This window comes from Mobula birostris, chromosome 21 (genome assembly GCF_030028105.1).
Source record: "Mobula birostris isolate sMobBir1 chromosome 21, sMobBir1.hap1, whole genome shotgun sequence".
Lineage (NCBI taxonomy): Eukaryota > Metazoa > Chordata > Chondrichthyes > Myliobatiformes > Myliobatidae > Mobula > Mobula birostris.
The window spans coordinates 66,102,523-66,127,424 of NC_092390.1; the positions used below are offsets into that span (position 1 = coordinate 66,102,523).

Sequence of the window (24,902 nt, forward strand, 5' to 3'; positions counted from 1 at the left end):
CATTGGGTGTATTTAAGGCAGAGGTTGATAGGTTCTTGAAGTCAGGGCGTGAAAGGATATGGAGAAAAGACAGAAGAATGGGGTTGAGAAGGAAATGGATCCATCATGATGAAATGGTGGAGCAGACTCGATGGTCCAAATGGCCTAATTCTGCTGCTATATCTTATGGCCTAAAAACCATTCAGCTTTACAAGCCAAAACAGAATACTTAAATTAAGACCCATGTACTAACGCTACACATATTTTATCTAATTAACCCCTTCAGTAATATACAGTGTACTTGATTAACCAACTTCTGTTTGTGGTTGCTAAGGCCAAGTTGAATGCCAAAGTCGAGCAAGGAGATAATGCTGAGCCTTTATAAGACACTAGTCAGACTGCACTTGGGAGTATCGCTAATAGTTTTGTGCCGCATATCTCAGAAAGGGTATCATTGGAGAGAGTCCAGAAGAGGTTCACCAGGATGATTCCAGGAATGAAGAGGTTAACATATGAGGAGCGTTTGCCAGTTTTGAGCCTGTACTTACTGGATGCAGGGGTATCTCATAGAAACCTACTGAATGTTGAAAGGACTTAGGGTGGATGTGGAGAGGATATTTCCTATGGTGGGAGTATCCAGAACTAGAGGGCCCAGTATCAAAATTGAGGGGTGACCTTCAAGAACAGAGATAAGGGGGAATTTTTTGAGCCAGGGAGTAGTGAATCTGTGGAATGTTCTGCCACAGACTGCGGTGGAGGCCAAGTCCGTGGGTATACTTAATGTGGAAGTTGATCATTTCCTGATAGGTCAGGGCATCAAAGGATGTGGTGAGAAGGCAGGTGTGTGGGTTGAGTGTGATCCAGGATCAGCCATGACGGAATGGTAAAGCAGACTCAATGGGATGAATGGCCTAATTCTGCTCCAATCTTATGGTCACTTGCAGTATTGCAAAAGACGCCTGAGGGCAGAAAGCAATAAATTAACCCTGGAAATAAGACTATGATTTAAAAAGATATTATAAAGTGGAAGGGTGCAAGATAAAGGAATAAAAGAACTTTACAATTGTGAAGGGTAGTGTATTAGGAGCTTCAGAATAATGCTTTGCAACATTACTTCAAGATGTAAAGAACCTCCAATAAGCCTTGAATAATGTATTTTATTTAAAACAAAGCAAAAGGCACTTACCAGGTCTAAGTGTATATAAGCCTTTAACTATATTTGCCATGGTTGAAGGAGTGATCTTAAATGGAGTTGACTGAGCTTCTATTAGTAAAGCTGAAACAAATTTTAAAAAGATAATATTAAGTTAAAGGACAACCATTATTCTTAAATTGTAAATTATCCAAATATTTATTCACAGAGTGAAAGACACCAGTTATATTAATTTTAAACACACATTCATATCTTGACCTTACTGGCAAGGCTAGAATTTTTAATTCACTTTATGAAAGTGAGGTGCATCTCCTTCATCACAGATGAATTTATGCCAAGAAGTTTAGACTGCAGCTGTCTTGAAATGCTTACAGTAAACTGATTCCAATATGAAACACTATTGTACTGAAGAGATCAGTTCAAATCAGTTTAATTTTGCTTGATGCACTTCTATTGCAACACCAAAAAAGGCTGCAGTGTAACCTTTCTATTCAGCCATTGTAAATACTACTATAAACTGAATATTTTCACATTAAAACACACTGTAGCGATGTGCTACACACAGAGCTAGAAATAACGACACACAGTCTATAAGTTGCACTCGAGACAAGTTTATTCAAACTTCGCGGCACTGTCTTTCACGCAGTTCCGTTCCCGCCCTCTCCGGGCGGAAATGACATCAGAGGTGCATTACAAAAGTCTCTTCCCGTGCGTGGGCTTTCTCCCCTTGCTGATGAAGAAGGCCCAGCGCCATTTTGGGGCTGGCCTCTCTGCCGACGTGCGTGCCATTTTGTGAGCCGATTCACCTGTGTAGAAAGTGGGTGGTCCCTGGGTCGGAATGTGGCGCTGTACTCCGTGTCTGGGCATGGCTGCTATGAACTGCGGCGCCAGAACCGATGGAAAGTCCGCCAGGATTCTAGTGAATTCGTTGTCAGACAGCATGATGGAGTCCAGGTACGTGGCCGGCAACTTGGCTTCACCCAGGGAGAATGTCTGGAAAGTCTTGACATGGACCAGTCTTTTCCCTTGCAAGTCGACCAGCAGGCTGTGAGCTCGCAAGAAGTCTGCCCCCTTTTTTTTTTTTTTAACAAAATTCTTTATTACAAATGTCGGTGCTATACAATATTTACAAACCCAGTGAATAACACATTTACTACACTACAAACAGACAATACATGTTAAACCAATATATTGCCATCCTCATCAATGATGGCATTTACACCCCGCGGAGCCCAACGGTCCCGGAACATCTCGACGGTCGCCGTGGACTGTGCGTATTCCTTTTCAATGTTCACCCGGGCTCGAGCATACCCCCTAAACATAGCCAGGCAGTCCGCCCGCGGAGAACCTCCTGCCACCCTTTTCCAGGAGCCACGGATGGCAATTTTCGCCAGCCCCAGGAGCAAGTTGACAAGGACATCCTCATCCCTCTGTGCCCCCCTCCTTACTGGATGACCATATATGAATAGGGTGGGACTGAAATGCAACCAGAAGGCGAGAAGCAGCCCACGCAAATACGCGAAAAGGGGCTGCAGCCTCACACACTCCACGTACATATGGTACACGGTCTCCTCCAGCCCGCAGAAGTGACACGCGGCTGGGAGATCCGTGTACAAACTAAAGAACTTATTGCAGGGCACCGCTTTATGCAGCACCCTCCAGCCGAGATCCCCAAGGTGCATGGGAAGGACTCCCTTGTAGAGGGACTTCCACTGGGGACCCCCCTCACCTCCAGGTGGAAAGACCGACCGCCATGGCGTGTCGGGACGGTGGACAAATGCTAGGAAGTGGAGGGTGTGGAGCAGCAGCCCATAAAGGTACCTCCTGCCTGCATCCCTGAATGGGATTGTGGGTGTTGATGAAAGACGGCTCAAGTTGTGTGGATTCGTCTCTCGGGTAAGGCTGCGGGGCCTGGGCCCGACGAGCAGCTCAGCCCGAGTCGTTCCACACACCTGAGCCGCACTGACATCCGTTGAGACAGGGCAAGGGTCGGCCAGGACCCCGCCCTCTGCCAGAGGAGGGGATTCCCGGCCTGAGGCAACCATGTTCCAGACTCTCAGTAGGTCCTGATAGAAGCCGGGCAGCCTCTGCAAAGCAGCACGGCTGATGCCCGCCGGTGGTAGCTGCATATCTTCGGCAAGACAGCAGCCCCTCCGGAGGAAGAAAGTCGCCAACACGTGCCACCTGGGAGGGTGCTCGGCGTACAGGAATCTCTGCAGCGTCCTGAGGCGGAGAGCCGCCAGTCGTGTGCGTACACACACCAGCGACTGTCCGCCCTCTCCTTCTGGGAGACTCAGAACCGCTGCAGAGACCCAGTGCTTCCTGTTTCCCCAGAAGAAGTCCACTAGCTTCCTCTGCATTCTTGCGACAAAAGGGGCAGGGGGGGCCAAGGTGACCATCCGGTACCACAACATGGAGGCCACCAGCTGGTTTATGACCACCACCCTGCCTCGATAGGAAAGCACCCTGAGAAGGCCTGACCAGCGCCCAAGCCGGGCCATGACCTTTGTCTCCAGGTCCTGCCAGTTCGCCAGCCAGGTCTCCCCAGAAGGACTCAGGTAGACTCCCAGATAGAGAAGACGTCTGGTGCTCCACTCAAAAGCTCTCATCTCCTCCGGCAGGGAGTCCACCTGCCACTGGCCTACTAAGAGTCCGGAACATTTCGCCCAGTTGATCCTGGCGGAGGATGCCGCCGAGAAAACATCTTGGCACTCGCGCATCCTCCGCAGGTCACAGGGGTCTGTCATCATGAGGAGTACGTCATCGGCGTAGGCCGAGAGGACGACCCCCATGTCCGGTTCGCGCAGAACCAGACCTGTCAGCCTTCGCCGAAGAAGGCCGAGGAATGGCTCGACACAGATCGCATACAGTTGACCGGACATGGGGCACCCTTGACGCACTCCTCTTCGGAAGTGGATAGGTCCTGTCAATGATCCATTAATTTTAACTAGGCACTCTGCGGCAGAGTACAGGAGCCGAACTCGGGCCACAAAGTGTGGTCCAAGCCCAAAAGCCTGCAGGGTGCCCACCAGGAAACTGTGGTCCACCCGGTCAAAAGCCTTCTCCTGGTCAAGAGAAAGAAACGCTGCCGGGGTCCCAGTCTCCTGGAGTAGGTGGATCAGGTCCCGTACTAGGTGGACATTGTCCTGGATGGAGCGGCCCGGGACTGTATAAGATTGGTCAGGATGGACCACCTGTCCAATTACCGAACCCAGACGGTTGGCCATTGCCCGGGCGAAGATCTTGTAGTCCACGCACAAGAGGGAGACCGGCCGCCAGTTCTTTAGCAGGCGGAGGTCTCCCTTCTTGGGCAGTAGGACCACAACAGCTCTCCGCCATGAGAGGGGCATTTCTCCGGTGGCTAGGCTCTCCCCTAGGACAAGGCTGTAATCATCCCCCAGGACATCCCAAAAAGCCTGATAAAACTCAACACTCAGTCCATCCAAACCAGGGGACTTGCCCCTCCGGAGTTGCCGAAGGGCAGTGGACAGCTCCTCCCGAGTCAGGGGGGCATCCAGACGCACTGCGTCCTCTGGGCTGACCTTTGGCAAATCCTCCCAGACCTCATTACACGCCTCCGCATTTGACGGATCAGGCGAGAATAAGGACCGATAGAATGAACGGACCTCGTTGTTAATTCCATCAGGGTCCGTGATGGAGGAGCCATCGGTAGCCAGCAGCTCCACTAGCTGCTTTTGAACTCCCCGCCACCTTTCCAACGAGTAGAAGAAGGGTGAGCCATGGTCCAAATCCTGCAGCATTTGGATCCGTGACCTCACGTACGCACCTCGGGACTGCTGGAGCTGCAGGTTCCTTAGTGCGTCCTTCTTCTCCTGGTATTCCTGCCACAGCTGTTGGTCTCCAGCGGTCGGACCGAGGCGGGACTCCAGGTCAAGCAACGCTCTCTCAAGCCGCTCAACCTCAGAGCTCCGCCTCTTTGTCGACCCCCTAGTGTACTCCCGACATAAAAACCGGATGTGGGCTTTGCCCACATCCCACCATAGCCGTAGGGAGCAGAAATCTCTCCGCCTCTCCTTCCAGGAGACCCAGAAAGCTCGGAACGAATCCCGGAATCGGCTGTCCTCCAGCAGCCGGTTGTTAAAATGCCAATACCCGGATCCCACCCGAGGGTGTAGTGGAATAAATTCCATCCACACAAGGTGATGATCCGAGCACGACACCGGCCGCATGGAGGACGCCGACACGCGGGAGACGTAGGCCCGAGAGATGTAAATGCGGTCTATCCTGGAACCTCCTTCTCTAGACCTTCTCGAGAAGGCGCTAGAGTTGGGGTGAAGATTCCGCCAGCTGTCCACCAAGTCAAAGGAGCCGACTAGCTCCTTTAACTTTTTTGCCGATGCTGGGTTGCGTTGGAGGCCCGAACGGTCCTCCGCCTCGAGGGTACAATTGAAATCTCCCCCGAGGATGACGCAATCCCCAGGATCGATGGAGCTCAGCAGGGTGGACAGCTGGCAGAATAGGCGCGTCTGCATCACACCGCGCCTGGGAGCATACACATTGATAAAATGCAATGGTACGCCATCCAGGCGCACAACCAGGTGGAGCAGACGGCCGGGCACAATGTCCTGGACTCTTTCAATTACTGGCTGGAAGGTCGGGGCCAACAGGATCGCCACCCCGCTAGAAATGGAGCTGAGGTGGCTCATGTAGACCCCGCCCCGCCACTCCAGGAGCCAAGCAGACTCGTCCCCAGGGATGGTATGGGTTTCCTGCAGGAAACTCACCGTATACCGCCCATCCCTGAGGGCTGAGAGATTGTTATGCCTGCGAAGAGGACCCCTGCTGCCGTTTACGTTGAGACTAGCTATGGTAAGCTTCATGGTGGGAGCACACTAGGGCTCAGCAGCTGTGCCCATTTCGGTGAGAGCGGAGGCGCCCTCCACCACACTGTCCGGAAAGAAAGCAAGGTTACTTTTTGCCTCCCGGGCTCGAGCGGTACCAGCGACACCCTGTGACCCACCATCCCCCGTAGGAGCGAGGCTGCTTCTCCCTCTAATGTCCCTTACTAGGTCATCTAGGAAAGATTTTAGTTGCCGTCTGTCGTTCCCCGCCACCGCATTCCTCTTTCCCTTTCCCTTTTGTCCGAGGATGACTCGCAGGGACCTCACCAGCCTCGGCATGCTGGGCCAGCGTAGCGAGGCTAGTTGAGGCCGGTGCTTGGCACCCTCAGAGGTAAGAATAAAATGCTTAATTTCCTCTACAGGTATCAATGGGGACTTCTCAGGAGGGGTGAGGATGTCCATTATTTCACTATCGAAAGAGTCCCCCTCCAACCCGTCACTGCAGACAGAATCCCCATCGGCCTCCCCGCATGTTCCAAAAGATGGCTGCGCTCGTGACCCATACCGCGCAGCGGGCACCTCGCTCTTACCTGCCCGCTCCACCGTCGCATCAGCCTCATCCACATTTGCGACAGTGGAGGGACAATCCCCAGGGACTCCCTGCAAGTCATTAATTGCTGGGGTCGACGTGCACAGAAAAACGCCCTCCCCAGGGGGCAGGCATAGAGGGGAACCCGGCACCTTTGGTCCAAGGGATTCACAAGCAGCCTGGTGCTGAGAATGAGAGAGCTTTGTCTCGTCTCCTCTTACATTATTCGGTACACTGGCCTCCAGAGAGGCGCTGACTTGTAGGTCCTGGGTGGAGGCCTCCAGGGCTGCCTCATTTGTGCAAACAGGGCTATCACAAGCTATTTGCACAACCACACCATCTTCCCCAGGACTGGTGGCTACATCTGGGGACTCAGGTTTAGAACCAACCCCTACCCGGATTCCCACCCCTTCCTGGGACTCCTCCGCATCTATATCCCCTGCCCTCTTGCGGGAACGTTCCCTTCTCCTCTTCACACTGGAGGAGCACACAGGTGCAGGCTTCACCGATGGGGCGGCGCTCTCTGTTTCCATCGCCCCGTCTGCTTGCGCACCTCCCCGAGCCCCATGCTCCACTTCAGGCGAAATGGGCGTGAGCTCTGCAGCCTCAAAGGCCCGCTTCTTACTGTGTTTGGATTTCCCCTTTGCCTTCTTACTCCGCACAGACTCCACCCCGTCCCCCACCTGAACCACAGGGAGAGGAGCAGGGACCGACCCAACCGTAGGAGTAGGGGTAGGGGCAGGGGCAGGGGCAGGGGCAGGGTGAGGGGCTGGGGCAGGATCACGGGCGGGGGCAGGGTCAGATGCAGGCGCAGACGCACGCGCAGGAGTAGGATCAGGGGCAGAGGTAGCTGGGGCACTGGTGCCCGAAATGGGCTCCCTCGGGTTCCGGGCGGCAGGACAGTCCCTCCGAAAGTGCCCCACCCCCCTGCACGCATGGCACCGCGGGCGCTCGGAGCTCCAGTACACCTGATAATCCACTCCCTCATGCCGGACAGTAAACCGGCCCTCAACATCGTCCTCCCTTTCCAGCTGCATGAATACCTGACGCCGGAAAGAGATTACGGTGCGGAGGGTGCGTCTCTTAAATTTGTGTCGGATGGCAGTGATCTCTGACCTTACTTGCCCTAAACGGGCCAGTGGGGGTAGCAAGTCCTCATTTGGAATGAAAGGCTTAACATGCCCAAGCACGATACGTTGCGTGGGGGCCGTCACCAGCTCCATAGGTAAAAAGATGTTGTCTACCGTGACTCCCCTGCTTAGGGCCCGGTGCACTAGCTCTTCATTCGCCAGATAAAACACCGCTTTTCCGAACTCCTTCTCGGTGGCCAGAATACCACCTTTCCCAACAAGGTCCTCCATTGCCTCCGTACACTTTTCTAGTGTCATTCCAGGGCGCAAAATACATTGCACCCCACGTTCCACCTTCACCGACCGAAAAAGGGCGTTGTCCGAGGCCGGGGAGGCAGCCGCCCTTGCGTAACTCCCCGAAGGCCCGCGACTCCCTGGAGACCGGTCCGGCATGCTGGCGCTCTTTCCAGTCCGAGAATCCTACAGCGGTGCCGGTTAGAAGTCCTGGAACGAGTCGAATAACTGGCCGGGAAAGTTTGCAGTCGACAGTTTCTCGCTGGCTCGACGCCAGGAAAGGCTCCGTCGGACTTGCAGAGACCCAGGCCGGGAGAGGCCGAAACGTCCTTCCAGATGCTCCGGCACCAACACCGGACGAAAATCAGGAAAACAATGGAGGAGGAACGTTGCCCCGCTGTCAATGGGGGGGGAACGACGGCGTTTGCCTCCGGTTTTGGAGCGAAAAAGGCTTCCTGGCGAGTTGCCAGCGGCCGCAGCTGGGAGCTACGCAGTTAGCAGCCGCCAACAAACCCAGCCCAAAACCGGCAGTAAAACTGCACACCGAGTTTCCACACCAGCGCCGTCACTCACTCGGTTGTCCAAGAGACTTTTAGAGCCACCTCTAAAGTATTCCACGAACTTTATCCAGTAGTTTTGCCTCGATTTCTCCCAGCTCAGTCAGCACAGCTCCTCTCTGTGTCTGCCCCCAGGAGTGGTTGGGCCACGGCAGCCAGTGTGAAGTCCCACGTGAATCGACTGGCGCTGAACTGCAGCTGCACTGTGCAGGTGCTGTATGTCCATATCATGCTGCCGTTTGTGGCCCTCAGCGTGGGTCCCGGCTCCCTGTTGCAGGTGTCGTACCCTGTTGGGGGTAAGACGCTGATTTCCGCTCCGGTGTCAACCAAGAAGCGCCGTCCCCACTGTTTGTCCCAGACGTACAAGAGGCTGGCCCTGGCGTTTCCCGGGAACTTGCAGGGTGGGCGACAATGGCGGGCTTCTGTGCCCCACCGCTGGTGGTAGAAACACCATTGTTCATTTGCCTCCTCACTCCTGCCTCTGTGTTGTGTGCGCTCCGTTGCCGGGCCTGGTCTGACCTGGTCTGTTGGGCGCACGGCTTGTTAATCTATCCGACGGACGCCCCACTCTCCCTCTTGGCTTTCCACAGCATCCCTGCCCGAGCCGCCACCTTCCGGGGGTCACTGAAATCTGCGTTGGCCAGCAGCAGATGCATGTCCTCGGGCAGTTGCTCTCGGAATGCCTGCTCAAACATGAGGCAGGGCTTGTGGCCTTCAGCCAGGGCCAGCATCTCGTTCATTAATGCTGACAGCAGCACGTCTCCCAAACCGTCCAGGTGCAGCAAGCGGGCACCTCACTCACGCCTTGACAGGCCAAAGGTCACTATGAGCAGCGCTTTGAATGCTGCATATTTGCCTTCTTCCGGGGGTGACTGTATGAAATCCTCAGCCTGGGCGGCTGTCTCCTGGTCAAGGGAGCTCACCACGTGATAGTAACGTGTGGAATCCGAAGATATCTGCCGTATCTGGAACTGGGCTTCTGCTTGGTCAAACCACATGTCTGGTCGCAGTGTACAGAAAGTTGGCAGTTTTAGCGAAACTGCACGTACAGATGAAGAGTCGATCATCTTTGGTCCAAATCCCGTTTGGACCGTTGGGGTCACCAACGTAGCGATGTGCTACACACAGAGCTAGAAATAACGACGCGCAGTCTGTATGCTGCACCCGAGACTAGTTTATCCAAACTTCACGGCACTGGCTTTTACATAGTTCCGTTCCCGCCCTCTCCGGGCGGAAATGACTTCAGAGGTGCATTACAAAAGTCTCTTCCTGCGCGCGGGCTTCCTCCCCTTGCTGGTGAAGAAGGCCCAGCGCCATTTTGGGGCTGGCCTCTCTGCCGACGCTCACGCCATTTTGTGAGCCGGTTTGCCTGCATAGAAAATGGGTCGCCACAACACACAAAATCCTGGAGGAACTCAGCAGGTCAGGTAGCAGGCCGGCTCTAAATGTCGGGCGTTTACTCTTTTCCATAGATGGTGCCAGACCTACTGAGTTCCTCCAACATTCTATGTGTGTTGCTTTGCATTTCCAGCATCTGTAGATTTTCCTGTGTTTGTATTCTCATGTTAAAAACTATTTACTTTTTGCTAATCTGTGAAAATTAAAGAGACAATGCCAACTGGGGCACTAAACTGGCAAATACGCATTTCAAAGCAGTACTCGTAGAGCAAAATTTATAGATAGAAGAGGCAAATTTACTTTGTTTTGTTTATTTCATTCACTTAAGGAATGTGGGTGTCGCCAGCTAAGCCAGCATTTATTGCCCATCCCTAGTTGCTCTTGAGAAGGTGGAGGGGGCGTCACGTGATGATGTGGGATTGAGACGTGTAAATCCAGCTCTCCCGCAACAAATCAGTAAAGTACCATTTAAACAAAACAAAGTTAGTAAATATTTTCTGAAAACTATTTATAAACTTTGTAAGACTACTTTACGATATGCCTCCTAAACCGCAACAAAAGAAGTCTGCTGTTGCGAAGCAGCCGCGAGACGGGAAGGAAAAAGAGCCTACTGCAACGATGGAGCCTCGGACTCAGGTTGGATCTCCTTCGGTAGAACAGGGAGCAATGGCGGTGGTAACGGCTTCTTCGAAGAAGACACCGGAAATGCGCATGCGCAAATCGACACAACGCAAACTACAAGAACCGACAGCCACTGCAATTGAAAATGACTCAGAGTCAGAATTGGATTCTGCAGAGAACACAGATGAAGAAGAGGAGGAAGAAGTGGAAGCGATTGGAAGTAAAGGAGATGATAGAGACATGAGAGAGGCTATATTGCAATTAACGGCTGAATTAAGAAAAGTAAGAGAAGAGCTTAGAGATACGAAGATGTGCTATGATAAAGTTATGACAAGACAGGACAAAATGGATAAGAAGCTTCAGAAGATGGAAAGAGCAATGGGGCATATGAATGATAGAGTGGAAGAAACAGAAAATGATCTGCTTGTCTGGAATTCGGAAAGAAACCGACTCTTGGAGAAAGTGGACATGTTGGAAAATTTTAGTAGATGTAATAATATTAAAATTGTTGGTCTTAAAGAAGGTACGGAGGGAGATAAATCAATAGAATTTTTTCAAAGATGGATCCCGGATGTTTTGCAAATGGAAGAGGAGGTTCGACCAATTGAAATTGAGCGGGCACATAGAGCTTTAAGACCAAAACCAAAAGATGACCAACATCCACGATCGATTTTAATAAAATCCTTAAGATTTCAAGACAAGGAAAGGATTCTACAGGCAGCTGCTCGAGCTGCCAAAGATAGAAAAGGGCCATTGATAATTAAAGGGAACAAAGTTTTTTTCTACCCTGATATAAGTTACAAACTTTTGAAGAGAAGGAAGAAATTTAATCCAGTGAAAAAAACCCTATGGGATCATGGTTATCAATTTACACTGCGTTATCCTGCAACCTTGAAGATTTTTTTGCCTGGTGGAGAAAAAAGATTTTTTGATGACTACTAGAAAGCAGAGCAGTTTGTGCGAGATTCTCTGAATATTCATCAGATACAAGAACAAACCCAGGAGAGCGAGATAGATTGAAGATGAAGATTGGGTTAAAGAATGGACTTGTTGGATTTTTGAAGTTGGATGAATGTATAAATATATTATTAATTATACGAGGGGGGTAAGAAAGGTTAAAACTGGAGGAATATTAGTTGGGAATAGTAATACTAATTTTGTCTATATATATATGTAATGTTTTTTTGTTGTGGGGGAGCTGGAAGAAGCACTGATCGATTGCTACGCTAGTCATGTGTGCAAGCGTGGCTTTTGCCACGACCCGTAAAATGGAGGGGGGTAGTGTTGTGTATCCTTTCATTCACAACATTAGTGGGGGGTATTTTGTTTTTTCTTTTTTTGTATTTTTTCTATCCTCTTTTTTCTTTCTGCCTGGAAGGTTGGGAGGGAGACACATAGCAACATGGTGAAGTTTAAAGAGATTCCCCAAGGAACTATGAGAGTTGAGAAGATAAATAATGTTTTAGATTGGAGTAACTTTGTTAAGAATAATGACTAATTTATTGAATTTTTTGAGTTTTAATGTTAACGGGCTTAATGGACCAGTGAAAAGAAAAAGAATCTTAACACATATTAAAAAAATGAAGATAGATTTAGCTTTTTTTCAGGAAACGCACCTAACGGAAACAGAACATCAGAAACTAAAGAGAGATTGGGTGGGTAGTGTTGTTGCGGCTTCATTTAATTCAAAAGCGAGGGGAGTAGCAATTTTGATCAATAAAACGTTACCAATTAGAATACAAAATGTAATAACTGATTCTGCGGGGAGATATGTGATTATACATTGTCAACTTTTTTCTGAACTATGGACTTTTATGAATATTTATGCACCAAACGAAAATGATGCAAAATTCATACAAGAAGCTTTTCTGAATTTGGCGGATGCGCATGAAAAAATATTAATTGGAGGAGACTTTAATTTTTGCTTAGACCCAATCTTAGATAGATCAACCAAGGCTGTTATAAAATCGAAGGTAGTAAATTTAACTTTATCATTGATGAAGGATTTAAATCTGATTGATATATGGAGAAGAATCAATCCTAAAGAAAGAGACTATTCGTTCTACTCCCATAGACATAAAACTTTCTCAAGGATAGATTTGTTTCTATTATCAATGCATATTCAGCACAGAGTGAAAAATATGGAATATAAAGCAAGAATATTATCAGATCATTCCCCTTTATTAATGACAATAATAATGGCTGATAAGGAAGAAGTGGCTTATAGATGGAGATTTAATTCAACATTATTAAAACGTCAAGATTTTTGTGATTTTATGAAAAAGCAGATTCAATTTTTTTTGGATACAAATTTTCATTCAGTGGATGATAAATTTATATTATGGGATGCGATGAAAGCATATCTTAGGGGCCAGATAATAAGTTATACGTCTAAAATTAAGAAAGAATATATGGCAGAACTAGATCAATTGGAAAAAGAGATTACAAAAATAGAAAAAGAATCTCAAAGATATATGTCAGAAGAAAAACGAAAACAACTTGTCAATACGAAGTTACAATATAATACGCTTCAGACATATAGAACGGAAAAAGCAATTATAAGAACTAAACAAAGGTATTATGAGTTAGGTGAGAGAGCATATAAAATTCTTGCCTGGCAGTTGAAAACAGAACAAGCTTCCAAAACAATAAATGCAATTAGAACAAGGGCAAATAAAATATCTTATAAACCTCTTGAAATAAATGAAACCTTTAAAAATTTCTATTCTGAATTATATCAATCAGAATCCCAAAATGATGTTAATGAGATAGAAAGGTTTTTATCACAAGTTTCTCTTCCAAAATTGAATTTGGAAGAACAGAAGGGATTAGATATGCCTTTTACATTAAAAGAAGTTGAAGAAGCTTTAGGATCACTCCAAAGTAATAAGTCTCCAGGAGAAGATGGTTTTCCACCTGAATTTTATAAAAAATTTAAAGATTTATTATTTCCTCTTTTTATGGAACTAGTACATCAAGCAGAAAAAATACATAAACTTCCAGAATCTTTTTCAACAGCGATTGTAATAGTATTGCCAAAAAAAGACAGAGATCCTATGAAACCAGCATCATACAGGCCTATTTCTTTATTGAATACAGATTATAAAATAATAGTAAAAATTTTATCGAATAGATTATCTAAATATTTACCAAAATTAATACATATGGATCAAACAGGATTTATTAAAAATAGACAATTGGCAGATAATGTAACCCGGCTACTCAGTATAATTCATTTGGCACAAAAAAGGGATGAGAAGAGTATAGTAGTAGCTTTGGATGCAGAAAAAGCATTTGATAGATTAGAATGGGATTTTTTATTTAAAGTACTAGAAAAATATGGGTTAGGAACATCTTTTATAAATTGGATTAAAACTTTAAATTCTAACCCTAAAGCTAAAGTAGTGACAAACTCTCAAATTTCAACACCATTCCAGTTAAAAAGGTCAACTAGACAAGGTTGTCCACTATCACCTGCTTTATTTGTATTGGCGATAGAGCCATTAGCAGAACTAATTAGAATTGATCCAGATATTATGGGTTTTAGAGTTAATCAGGAGGAATATAAAATTAATCTTTTTGCCGATGATGTTTTGATCTATTTAACAAACCCACAACATTTGTTACATAAATTATCTTCTAGATTGGATGAATATGGGAAGGTATCAGGTTACAAAATAAATTGGGATAAAAGTGAAATTTTACCTCTTACTAAAGGAGACTATAGTCAATGTCGATTAGTAACCCAATTTAGATGGCCGGTAAATGGTATAAAGTATTTAGGTATAAGACTTGATAATGATGTAAAGAATTTATATAAATTTAATTATTTACCACTATTGAAAAAAATTCAAGAAATCTTGACAAATGGATGATATTACCAATAACATTAGTAGGTAGAGTCAATGTTGTAAAAATGAATATATTTCCTAGATTACAGTATTTGTTTCAAACATTACCAATACAATTGCCACAGAAATTTTTTCAAGAGTTAAATAAATGTGTGAGAAAATTGATTTGGAAAGGTAAAATGTCAAGAATATCATTGGAAAAATTGACATGTAAATTTGGGTTAGGAGGGTTACAACTTCCAAACTTTAAAAACTATTATAAAGCAAATCAACTTAGATTTATTGCATCTTTCTTCGATGATCGAAAACCAGCATGGATTAAAATAGAACTAGACAAGATAGGAGAAAATAGACCTGAAGATTTTATATATAAATGGGAATCTAAATCGATACAGGAAAAGAAAGAATCTCCTATATTAACACATTTGATTGATCTATGGAATAAGATAAATGTTGATAATGAAACACAGAAATCTCTATTAGCAAGGAGACCTTTGTTCCAAAACAGACTTATTCCTTTTACAATGGACAATCAACTTTTATATAATTGGTACCAAAAAGGGATTAAATTTATAGGAGGTTGTTTTGAACGAGGTATATTGATGTCATTTGAACAATTAAAGGATAAATATAAAATATCTAATAATACTTTCTTTTGTTACTTTCAATTAAGGGCTTACTTAAAAGGTAAGCTGGGTCAAACATTGTTTTTGCCAAAACCTAATGAAATTGAAATTTTAATTCAAAAAGGGAAAATTAAAAAATTTATTTCTTGTATGTATAATTTGATTCAAGAACAGACAATTAAACAAGGAACCCATAAGTCAAAGCAAAAATGGGAAACAGATCTGAATATTAATATTGATGAAACAAATTGGTCAAGACTTTGTCTTGACAGTATGACAAATACAATAAATGCTCGACTTAGATTAGTACAATATAATTTTTCACACCAATTATATATTACACCGCAAAAAATAAATAGATTAAATTCAAATTTATCTGATAACGGTTTTCGATGTAATCAAGAAATTGGTACTTTTTTACATTCTACTTGGTGTTGTTTTAAAATTCAACGCTTTTGGATAAATTTAAGAATCTTATTGGAACAAATTACTGGAACTCAACTTCCACATAACCCTGTATTATTTTTATTAGGTGATATTGAAGGGATAAAACCGAAACTTAAATTGAATAAAAATCAGAAAGAATTTATAAAAATTGCATTGGCAGTAGCTAAGAAGACTATAGCAGTTACTTGGAAATCTGATTCGTATTTAAGTATGGATCGTTGGAATAATGAAATAGCTAGTTCTATTCCACTCGAAAAAATTACTTATAATTTAAGAGATAAATATGTAATATTTTTGAATATTTGGCGCCCTTATTTACAAAAGATAGGATGGCATATTTAAGTGCTCCGAAAAAGATCTTGGTCCCTTGGGGAAAGTAACGAATAATTATACCAAATTTATTTTGAATCCCATGGAGCATGTGGAAACCTTCCAATACCCAGGCGGTTCTTTTCTTTTTTTTTCTCTTTCTTTCTTTTTAGGTAGGACTATATATGGGGGGGGAGGGTTAAGGGGAGGGGGGAGGGTAGATTCTATCTTTTCATGTATTCTTTTTGAAAATTCAATAAAAATTATATTACAAAAAAAAAGAGAAGGTGGTGATGAGCTGCCTTCTTGAACTGCTGCAGTTCCTGAGGTGTGGGTACACCCACAGTGCTGCTAAGGAGGGAATTCCATGATTTTGACCCAGTGACAATGAAGGAACAGCGATATGTTTCCAAGTTAGGATGGTGAGTGACTTGGAGGGGGATTTCCTAGTGGTGGTGTTCCCAGGTATCTGCTGTTCTCATCTTTCTAGATGGTAGTGGTCGTGGGTCTGGAAGGTGTTGCCTTAAGAACTTTGGTGTGTTGTTGCAGTGCACCTTGTAGATAGTACACATTGCTGTAACTGTTAGTCGACGGACGAGGGATTGGATGCTTGTGGAAGGGGTACCAATCAAGTGGGCTGCCTTGTACGCGATGGTGTCAAGCTTCTTGAGTGCTGATGGAGCTGCACTGATCCAGGCGAGTGGCAAGTGTTCCATTACACTCCTGACCTAAGCCTTGTAGATGGCGGACAGGCCTTGGGGAGTCAGGAGGTGAATTACATGCGGCAGGATTTCTAGCCTTTGACCTGCTCTGGTAGTCACGGTGTTTGCGTGGCTAGACCAGTTCAGTTTCCTGTTAATGTTAACTCTCAGGATGCTGACAGTAGAGGATTCAATGATGGTGATACCATGATGGTGAATGTCAAGGGACGATAGTTAGAGCCTCTCTTGTTGAGAGATGGTCATCGCCTGGTACTTGTCAGCCCAAGCCTGGATATTGACCAAGTCCTGCTGCATTCAGTTATAAACTTCTTCACTATCTGAGGAGTCAAAAATGGTGCAGAACATTGTGCAGTCATCTGTGAACATTCCCACTTCTGACCTTATGACAGAAGGAAGGTCATTGATGAAGCAGCTGAAGATGGTTGGTCCGAAGACACTTCCCTGAGGAACTCCTGCAGTGATGTCGTGAGGATGAGGTGATTGACCTCCAACCACCTTCCTTTGTGTCAGGTATGATTCCAATTAGCAGAGGTTTTCACCCTAATTCCTATTGACTCCATTTTAGCTAGGGCACCTTGATGCCATTCTTGGTCAAATGCTGCCTTGATGTCGAGGCCCATCACTCTCACCTCACCTCTGGTATTTAACTCTTTGGTCCACATTTGGACCAAGGAGGTGATGAGGTCAGGAGCTGAGTGGCCTTGACGGAACCCAAACTGGGCATCTGTAAGCAGGTTACTGCCGAGTAGGTGCTGCATGATCGTACTATTGATGATCCATTCCATTACTTTGCTGATGATTGGAAATCGGCTGATAGGGTGGTAATTGGCTGGGTTGGACTTGTCCTGTTTCGTGTGTACAGGACATATCTGCTTTGCCCCATTTGAACTCAGTCCAAATCACATAACAAAGAAATTTATTCACATCATTTCATGAAATACAGCAAACCCCATAAGACTAACATCTCAAGCTGTTTTGAAACATGTGCATGTTTCATAAAAGGGACATAATTTACACCATCACATATCAGAAGACCACAGAATGCTCTAAAATCAAATCATTCAGTTTGAAATGCTGCCACTGCTATGAAAGTAAATATGAAGTGCAGAAATATCTGATATAAGGATGTTGGACATCAGCTATTATAAAATTGCCCAGATGGTTGATATTCTGGAAGAATACTTCAGAATGACAACATACAGGTGATCTGGTCAGCTGGAAAAATAAGTATTAAATGAAATTCAATTGAGGGAAGTGAGATAACGCATTTAAGAAAATGCAATAAGGGAAATCACAACAGGGTCACTGAGAGAGCTGTGGGAAAATGAGGAAAGCACAACAGGACATTACAATGAGCTGTGGGACAACGAGGAAAGCACAAAGGGACAATACGGTGAGCTGTGGGGAAATGAGGAAAGCACGATGGGACATTACAGTGAGGTGTGGGGAAATGAGGAAAGGACAACACGGGCACTGAGAGAGTTGCGGAGATATGAGGAACTATGACGGGTCATTAAAGAGAGGTGTGGGTAAATGAGGACAGCATGATGGGATCACAGAGAGGTGTGGGAAAATGAAGAAACCACAACAAGACGTTACAGAAAGGTGTGGAGAAATGAGAAGAGCACGACAGGGGCACTGAGAGAGGTGTGGAGAAATGAAGAGTGCACAATGGGACCTCACAGTGAGGTGTGGGGAAATGGGCAAGGACAACGGGACGTTACAGGAAGGTGTGGGGAAATGGGCAAGGACAATGGGATGTTACAGGGAGGTGTGGGAAATGAGGCAAGGACAATGGGACGTTACAGGGACGTGTGGAGAAATGAGAAAAGCACAACAGGACATTACAGTGAGGTGTGGGGGATTGAGGCAAGGACAATGGGACGTTACAGAGAGTGTGGAGAAATGAGGAAGGCACAAAAGGATATTACAGGAAGGTGTAGAAAAATGAGGAAACACGACGGGTCTTTACAGAGAGGCAGAGAGGAGTGGGGGAACCAGCACAACATCTACATTCCATTAAATTTATAAGACTGAACCCATGTTCACAGTGAGCACTAGAAGCTTGAAATGTTCCAATGATGTCAAGAAGAATTGACAGTTCTTCAAATTCTTTATTTCTAAGAATGCAGTTCAACATATCAGTGAACACCTTAATTGAACTGGTTTTAACTTTTTCGGAAACAACAAATTTAAAATCAAAATCTTGCTGCAACACTTTTGTTGTAGTTCATAATAGTAGCTGAGTATTGTTTTGTCAATCATACAACATACTCTTTTCCAAATTCAAAATTGGTTGCATCTGAAATAGCAATAAGGTCAAAAGCTTGGCATTCTCTTAACTCATTGTCAGGAAATTTATTGTCCACCTGATTACACACACATTGAGTGAACAGTATTGCTATCAGAACTTACAGATCCAAGCAGATTTTTCACTTTGTTAGTCCAATAAAAGGTATCGCCATCTTGCAACACTGACAATGTAAATACACTGAAGCTCCAAAATGTTCCAAAAGTAAAGGTTGCGGTACGTTTATTAGCTAGAAAATTTACAGATTATGCTCAATCACACATTATTAATGACAGGTTATTTCAGAATTATATTAATATAGATTCAGAAGTTATATTAGCAGAATTTCAAAATTATTTGACATTATATTTTTAAAATTCCAACTGCGCGGCAAAGGCTACGTGCGCAGGAATATTTCAGTTATCGCACGGCTATGCACCTGCGCAAATTAGAGGGGACATTGCTAGATAGGCTGAGGTTGTTTGCTTTGGAATCTGAAGGGAGAATTAAGTAGAGATATATAAAAATTATGAGGAGCCTAAAGGGAATAAATAGTACTATCCACTTCATTTGCAACAAGGCCCAAACTGAGGGTAATTCATGGAAGGAAAAATATTTTCCTGGAGATCCTGAACTCATTACCAAAAACGTAGCAGAGGCATAATACCCCAGCACAGTTGTAAAAATTTGGATTGATATATTGATTGAGATATAGCGCAGTGTAGCGCTATGAGCCTTTGAGCCGCGCCATCCAGCAACCCCCGATCTGACCATAGCCTAATCATGGGACAATTTACAATGACCAACTAACCTACCAACCAGTACGTCTTTAGGCTGTGGAGCACCCAGAGGGACACCACGCAGTCACAGGAAGAACATACGAACTTCTTACAGATAGCGGCGGGAATAGAACCCAGGTCACCGGTACTGTAAAGCATTGAGCTAATCACTATACTACCGTGCCATCCCACATTTCTTTGTTCTACTGTGAATGCCTGCAAGAAAATGAATCTCAGGGTCGTATGTGGTACTGTATACATACTTTGATAATAAATTTACTTTAAACCTTGAATCTCAAGGTACTAATTCTTATAACAGTGGGATAGAAGCTGTCCCTGAGCCTGCTGGGACGTTCCTTCAGGCTTTTGTATTTTCAGCCCATCAGGAGGAGGGAGAAGAGAGAATGTCGGGGGAGGGTGGGGAGTGGGTCTTTGATAATGCGGCTGCTTTATCGAGGCAACAAGAGGTGTAGACAGAGTCTGTGAAGGGGAGGTTAGTTTCTGTGATATGCTGAGCTGTGCCCACAACTCCCCCCAGTTTCTTGCGGTCACGGGCACAGCAAATGCCATACCAATTCGTGATGCATCCGGAACGGATTCATTCTGTGTACCTAATACACTGTTGGCCAAAAAGAATGACAGTCTACAAACTAGTGAATTCGAATAAACCAAGGACAGTGGATGCAGACAGACTAATTGTCTTTATCTTGCCACGTGCTTGGGGATGGGGGTGCCATTTTGTGAAGACACTGTTCTCCATACTGTGAGCCTGAAGTGCTCGGCTTGATCAATGTTTTAAAGAAGACACGGAGATACTTTAGGTAATCTGCTGGACTGGAGGTCGTTTCCAAATAACAAGTTATTTTCGACATTCTTTAGTTGGATATAACATGCTGGTTTGTAAATGTTGGAGTTGGGGCCTGCCTGGAGCGATTCCAGCTCATTGTTGACTGAGAACAAGCAGCAATAAATTATCGGCTGTCACTTGATGGGAAGAAGGTAATAGATGGATGCTGGCTTGGAACAGAGCCAATAACAAGGTGTTAAAGGTCAGACACATGACCTGTGGCCAATGACACTGGAATGCAATATTTGAATTGATAAGGAATGGATATAAAAATGGATGTGTCGTGTATGTTGGCAGCGGTAAGTTTGAAGAATAACCATCACAGATACAAGCATGAACGACTCTGCATGAAACAAGCAGTGACTGAATCAGGACTACGAGGAATGCCTGGCCAGCGTAGACTCCTTTGCCCAGGTAATATACTTTTGCTATTCTTTGACTATTCAGGAGAGCCAGGGATACTTCGTGGGTGTGCACACAAGATATTTAGTATATGAATCCATGTAGTTGTTAGTTTAAACAATAAAGGTACTTATTGATAAATAAAGATCTCTCTGTGCTTCATTGATCATTGTTACAAGGGGTAATTCTTACAACAGAATTGGTGTCCCTGTTGTGGGCCTGAGGATAGATCTCCTGTTGAGTCATCAAGGGACTCGAGCCGGACCACATCGGTGAGAAACAGAGAGATCTGGGGGCTGGGTAGCTAGTTAGTACCGACCCAGGATGTAAATCTCAGGGAATTCTGAAGGACTTGGATTGTTTTGATTGGAGGAGATTCCTCCAGAAGAACGTATTGGGGGAATGGCCACAATACGGGGAGTATGCTCGACACACTAGTGGCGAAGGTGGCGAAGCTGTTTTTATAACTGTCAAAAGAAAATTGTCAGAAAGGGAATTCAAGCGGCTACTGAAACCAGTAGCAGTCACCTGCCTCATTAAGGAGTTAATATGAAATCAGCAAAAAGCTGATGCTGAGCGAGATAAGTTAGAAGACGAAAACAAAAGACTCCGAAAGGAGTTAGAAACCCTCAAGAGAAATGTTACAGATTTACAAAATCAAAAAAGTATGGATTTGGTGTATATGAATCAATTTCAGCTGAAATATGAGAAATTGGTTAATGAACAAAGTAAACGGGAAGAGGCAGCTAATTTAGACAAGAGCCAGGTGGAGGAATTAAAGAAACAGTGCGGTGATTTAAAGGCAGCTATAATTGTGATACAGAAATCAGCTTCTGAAAAAAGAAATAACATTAGTGATCATACAAAGTGTTTAAAACAGATACAAAAGCTGCAGGAACTTGCTGCGTAGAAAGGAATAATATATGCCTTCGGATCTGAAAGAGAGGAGGAGAGTAAATATGTAGATATGCATTGTAACAATTTAGCAGATGATGTGGCCAGATATGGTTATGATAATGATGAAGCACTTTTTCCTGAGAATCCTCTGCCTGCATACAATGCTAAGGAATTATCACTGGCTATCACAGTTACTATCAGAGAGGGAGTAGCCAGGACAGGAAATCAAAACCAGAATATAACATTCACTACTTTGTTTGGAATACAGCAGCTGAGAGACAGTGTCAAAGACATTGGGATTTGTGGGTTCAAAGATGACCCTTGGAACTGTTTCAAGCAACTAGTCATCAGAGAGTAGATGATGGCGAGGAAAGGAAATTGATTATAATGTGTTTGCAGAGGGGACCCAGTAGATACGCTAGCCAAACATTACCAAAGAGGTGAACATCCCACTGCGTTTGCACCTCATTTATGGACAGTGTTCCAAAGATTATATGGAACAGTATTAGATCAAGACCACTTAGGACCAGAGCCCTCAAATAGATGATTAAGGACATTGGTGTCTCACTCTACTGACGAATCTAAAAAGGCATTAGAAATGTTTGATCCCACTGAACCTACACATAATGAGGCATGGTACTGAGGAAAATGACAGATTCCAGTAGGTGAATATTAGGATAGAATATGCACTGTGGATAAAACCAGAGGAGCTGAGCAGTGATCACACAGTACAGCAAATCATTGCATAGAACTCAGGGGCATTTGCACAGTACAAGCCTGACTGCGGAAAGATGGCTGGCACTGTGTGCAAACAAGGTCCAGACCCCAAACCACAGAAGCAATATGGGCTTCCCAAAAAAGCAGAGGAGAGTCTGGTACAACAAGGGGTACTTAGGTCAGTAGCCTCCACTAATAACTCACCCATATGGCCAGTAAGGAAACCAGATGGTAGTTGGAGATTGACAACAGACTATTGAGAACTGAATAAACTAACATTGTTAACATAGAAATCTACAGCACAATACAGGCCATTCAGCCCACAATGTTGACCCAACCATGTAACCTACTCTAGAAACTACCTAGAATTACCCTACTGCATAGCCCTCTATTTTTCTAAGCTCCACGTACCTATCTAAGAGTATCTTAGAAGACCCTACTGTATCCACCTTTACCATCATCATTGGCAGTGCATTCCATACACCCACCACTCTCTGTGTGAAAAACTTAACCCTGTCATCCTCTCTGTACCTACTTCCAAGCACCTTAAAACTATGCCTTCTCCTGTCAGCCATTTCAGCCCTGGGAAAAAGCCTCTGGTTATCCACACTATCAATACCTCCTATCATCTTATACACCAGGGGTCCCCAACCTTTTTCGCACTGCGGACCGGTTTCATATTGACAATATTCTTGCGGACCGGCCGATCGGGGATGGTGGTGGGGGGGGGGGGGGTGGTAGGGTTTCCAACGAACAAGAGTAGCAGTCAAATACGTTGGGTTTACCCTCGAGAAAGACTACAATGGCCATGAAGCCTTGTGCGGGCACCAGTGCGCATGCGTGTACGTGCCCATTTTTTCTACAAATCATTTTTGGCGAATCTGTTCGAGGGGGATGTTAATTACGAACGCAATATAGGTGATAAGTGGCTAATACACTCAATTTCGTTTCTAAAAGGGTTTATCTAATGAATTTAATATTAAACATACAGCGCATATTTTCCTCGCATGAATATAGTGATAAGTCAATTATCAGGGGAGCTTGAAGTAAGTATTGAACGAACTTCCAGTAGAAGTGGTAGAGGCAGGTTCGGTATTATCATTTAAAGAAAAATTGGATAGGTATATAGACAGGAAAGGAATGGAGGGTTATGGGCTGAGTGCAGGTCAGTGGGACTAGGTGAGAGAGCGTTCGGCACGGACTAGAAGGGCCGAGATGGCCTGTTTCCGCGCTGTAATTGTTATATGGTTATATAAGTCAATAGCATCATAACATTTTAAGTAACGTTTGGATATTAAACACACAGCACATATTTTCCCCGTATGAACATATAAAATCATTGCAACACACCAATATCGCTGAACCAGTGGGAGCCCTGGGCTTGTTTTCCTGCAACAAGACGATCCCATCGAGGGGTGACGGGAGACAGCGATACTCGAATGGGGTTCCTTATGTCCAGTCTATTCCGCAATTTAGTTTTTGTTGCATTCATTGCAGAGATATGTTGGAAATGGAAGCAACATTTTCAGTGCTTTCGTGGCTATCTCAGGATATTTAGCTTTGACTTTGATCCAGAATGCCAGCAGAGATGTTATGTCAAATATGTTTTTCAGCCCGCCATCATCTGCAAGCTCGAGGAGTTGATCTCCTTCCCGCGCTGACATGGATGACGCATGCGTAAAGACCTCGCATGCATTCAAGCTCAACAGTGGGCGTGACAGGGAATGAGGAAAGGTGCAGCTGACTCATATCGCTAAATCATATCGTTTCCTCGCGGCCCGGTAGCACATGCTTTGCGGCCCGGCACTGGTCCGTGGCCCAGTGGTTGGGGACCGCTGTTATACACCTCTATCAGGTCACCTTTCATTCTCCAACACTCCAAGGAGAAAAGCCCAAGTTCCAATCCAGGCAACATCCTTGTAAATCTTGTCTGCACTCTCTCTATAGTATCCACATCCTTCCTGTAGTGAGGTGACCAGAAATGAACACAGTACTCCAAGTGGGATCTGATCAAGGTCTTGTATAGCTGTAACATTACCTCTTGGGTCCTGAACTCAATCTTATACTTGATGAGTGCCTACATACCATACGCCTTCTTGACAACACTGTCAACCTGTGCAGCAGCTTTGAGTGTCCTATGGACACGGACCACAAGATCTCGCTGATCCTCCACACTGCCAACAGTCTTACCATTAATTCTATATTCTGTCTTCAAATTTGACCTACCAAAATGAACCACTTCACACTTATCTGGGTTGAACTCCATCTGCCACTTCTCATCCCAGTTCTGCATCCTATCGATGTCCCACTGTAACCTCTGACAACCCTCCAAACTATCCACAACACCCCCAACCTTGTGTCATCAGCAAACTTACAAACACACCCTTCTATTTCTTCATCCAGGTCATTTATGAAAATCACAAAGAGAAGGGGTCTCAAAACAAATCCCCGCGGAACACCACTAGTCACCAACCTTGATGCAGAATACGAACCACCGACAACCACCCTTTCCCTTCTGGAGGCAAGCCAATTCTGGATCCATAAAGCAAAGT

At 45.1% G+C, this 24,902-nt stretch overlaps 1 protein-coding gene across 1 annotated transcript in view; it reads right to left on the reverse strand.

Annotated features, from left to right (window-relative positions):
* cacul1 (CDK2 associated cullin domain 1) overlaps nucleotides 1–24,902 on the reverse strand; it is a 164,068-nt gene that overhangs the window by 22,534 nt on the left and 116,632 nt on the right. Inside the window, exon 6 of the mRNA XM_072239633.1 lies at nucleotides 1,166–1,255. Within this exon, the coding sequence (XP_072095734.1) occupies nucleotides 1,166–1,255 (90 nt within the window). The remainder of the gene's footprint in view (nucleotides 1–1,165; nucleotides 1,256–24,902) is intronic.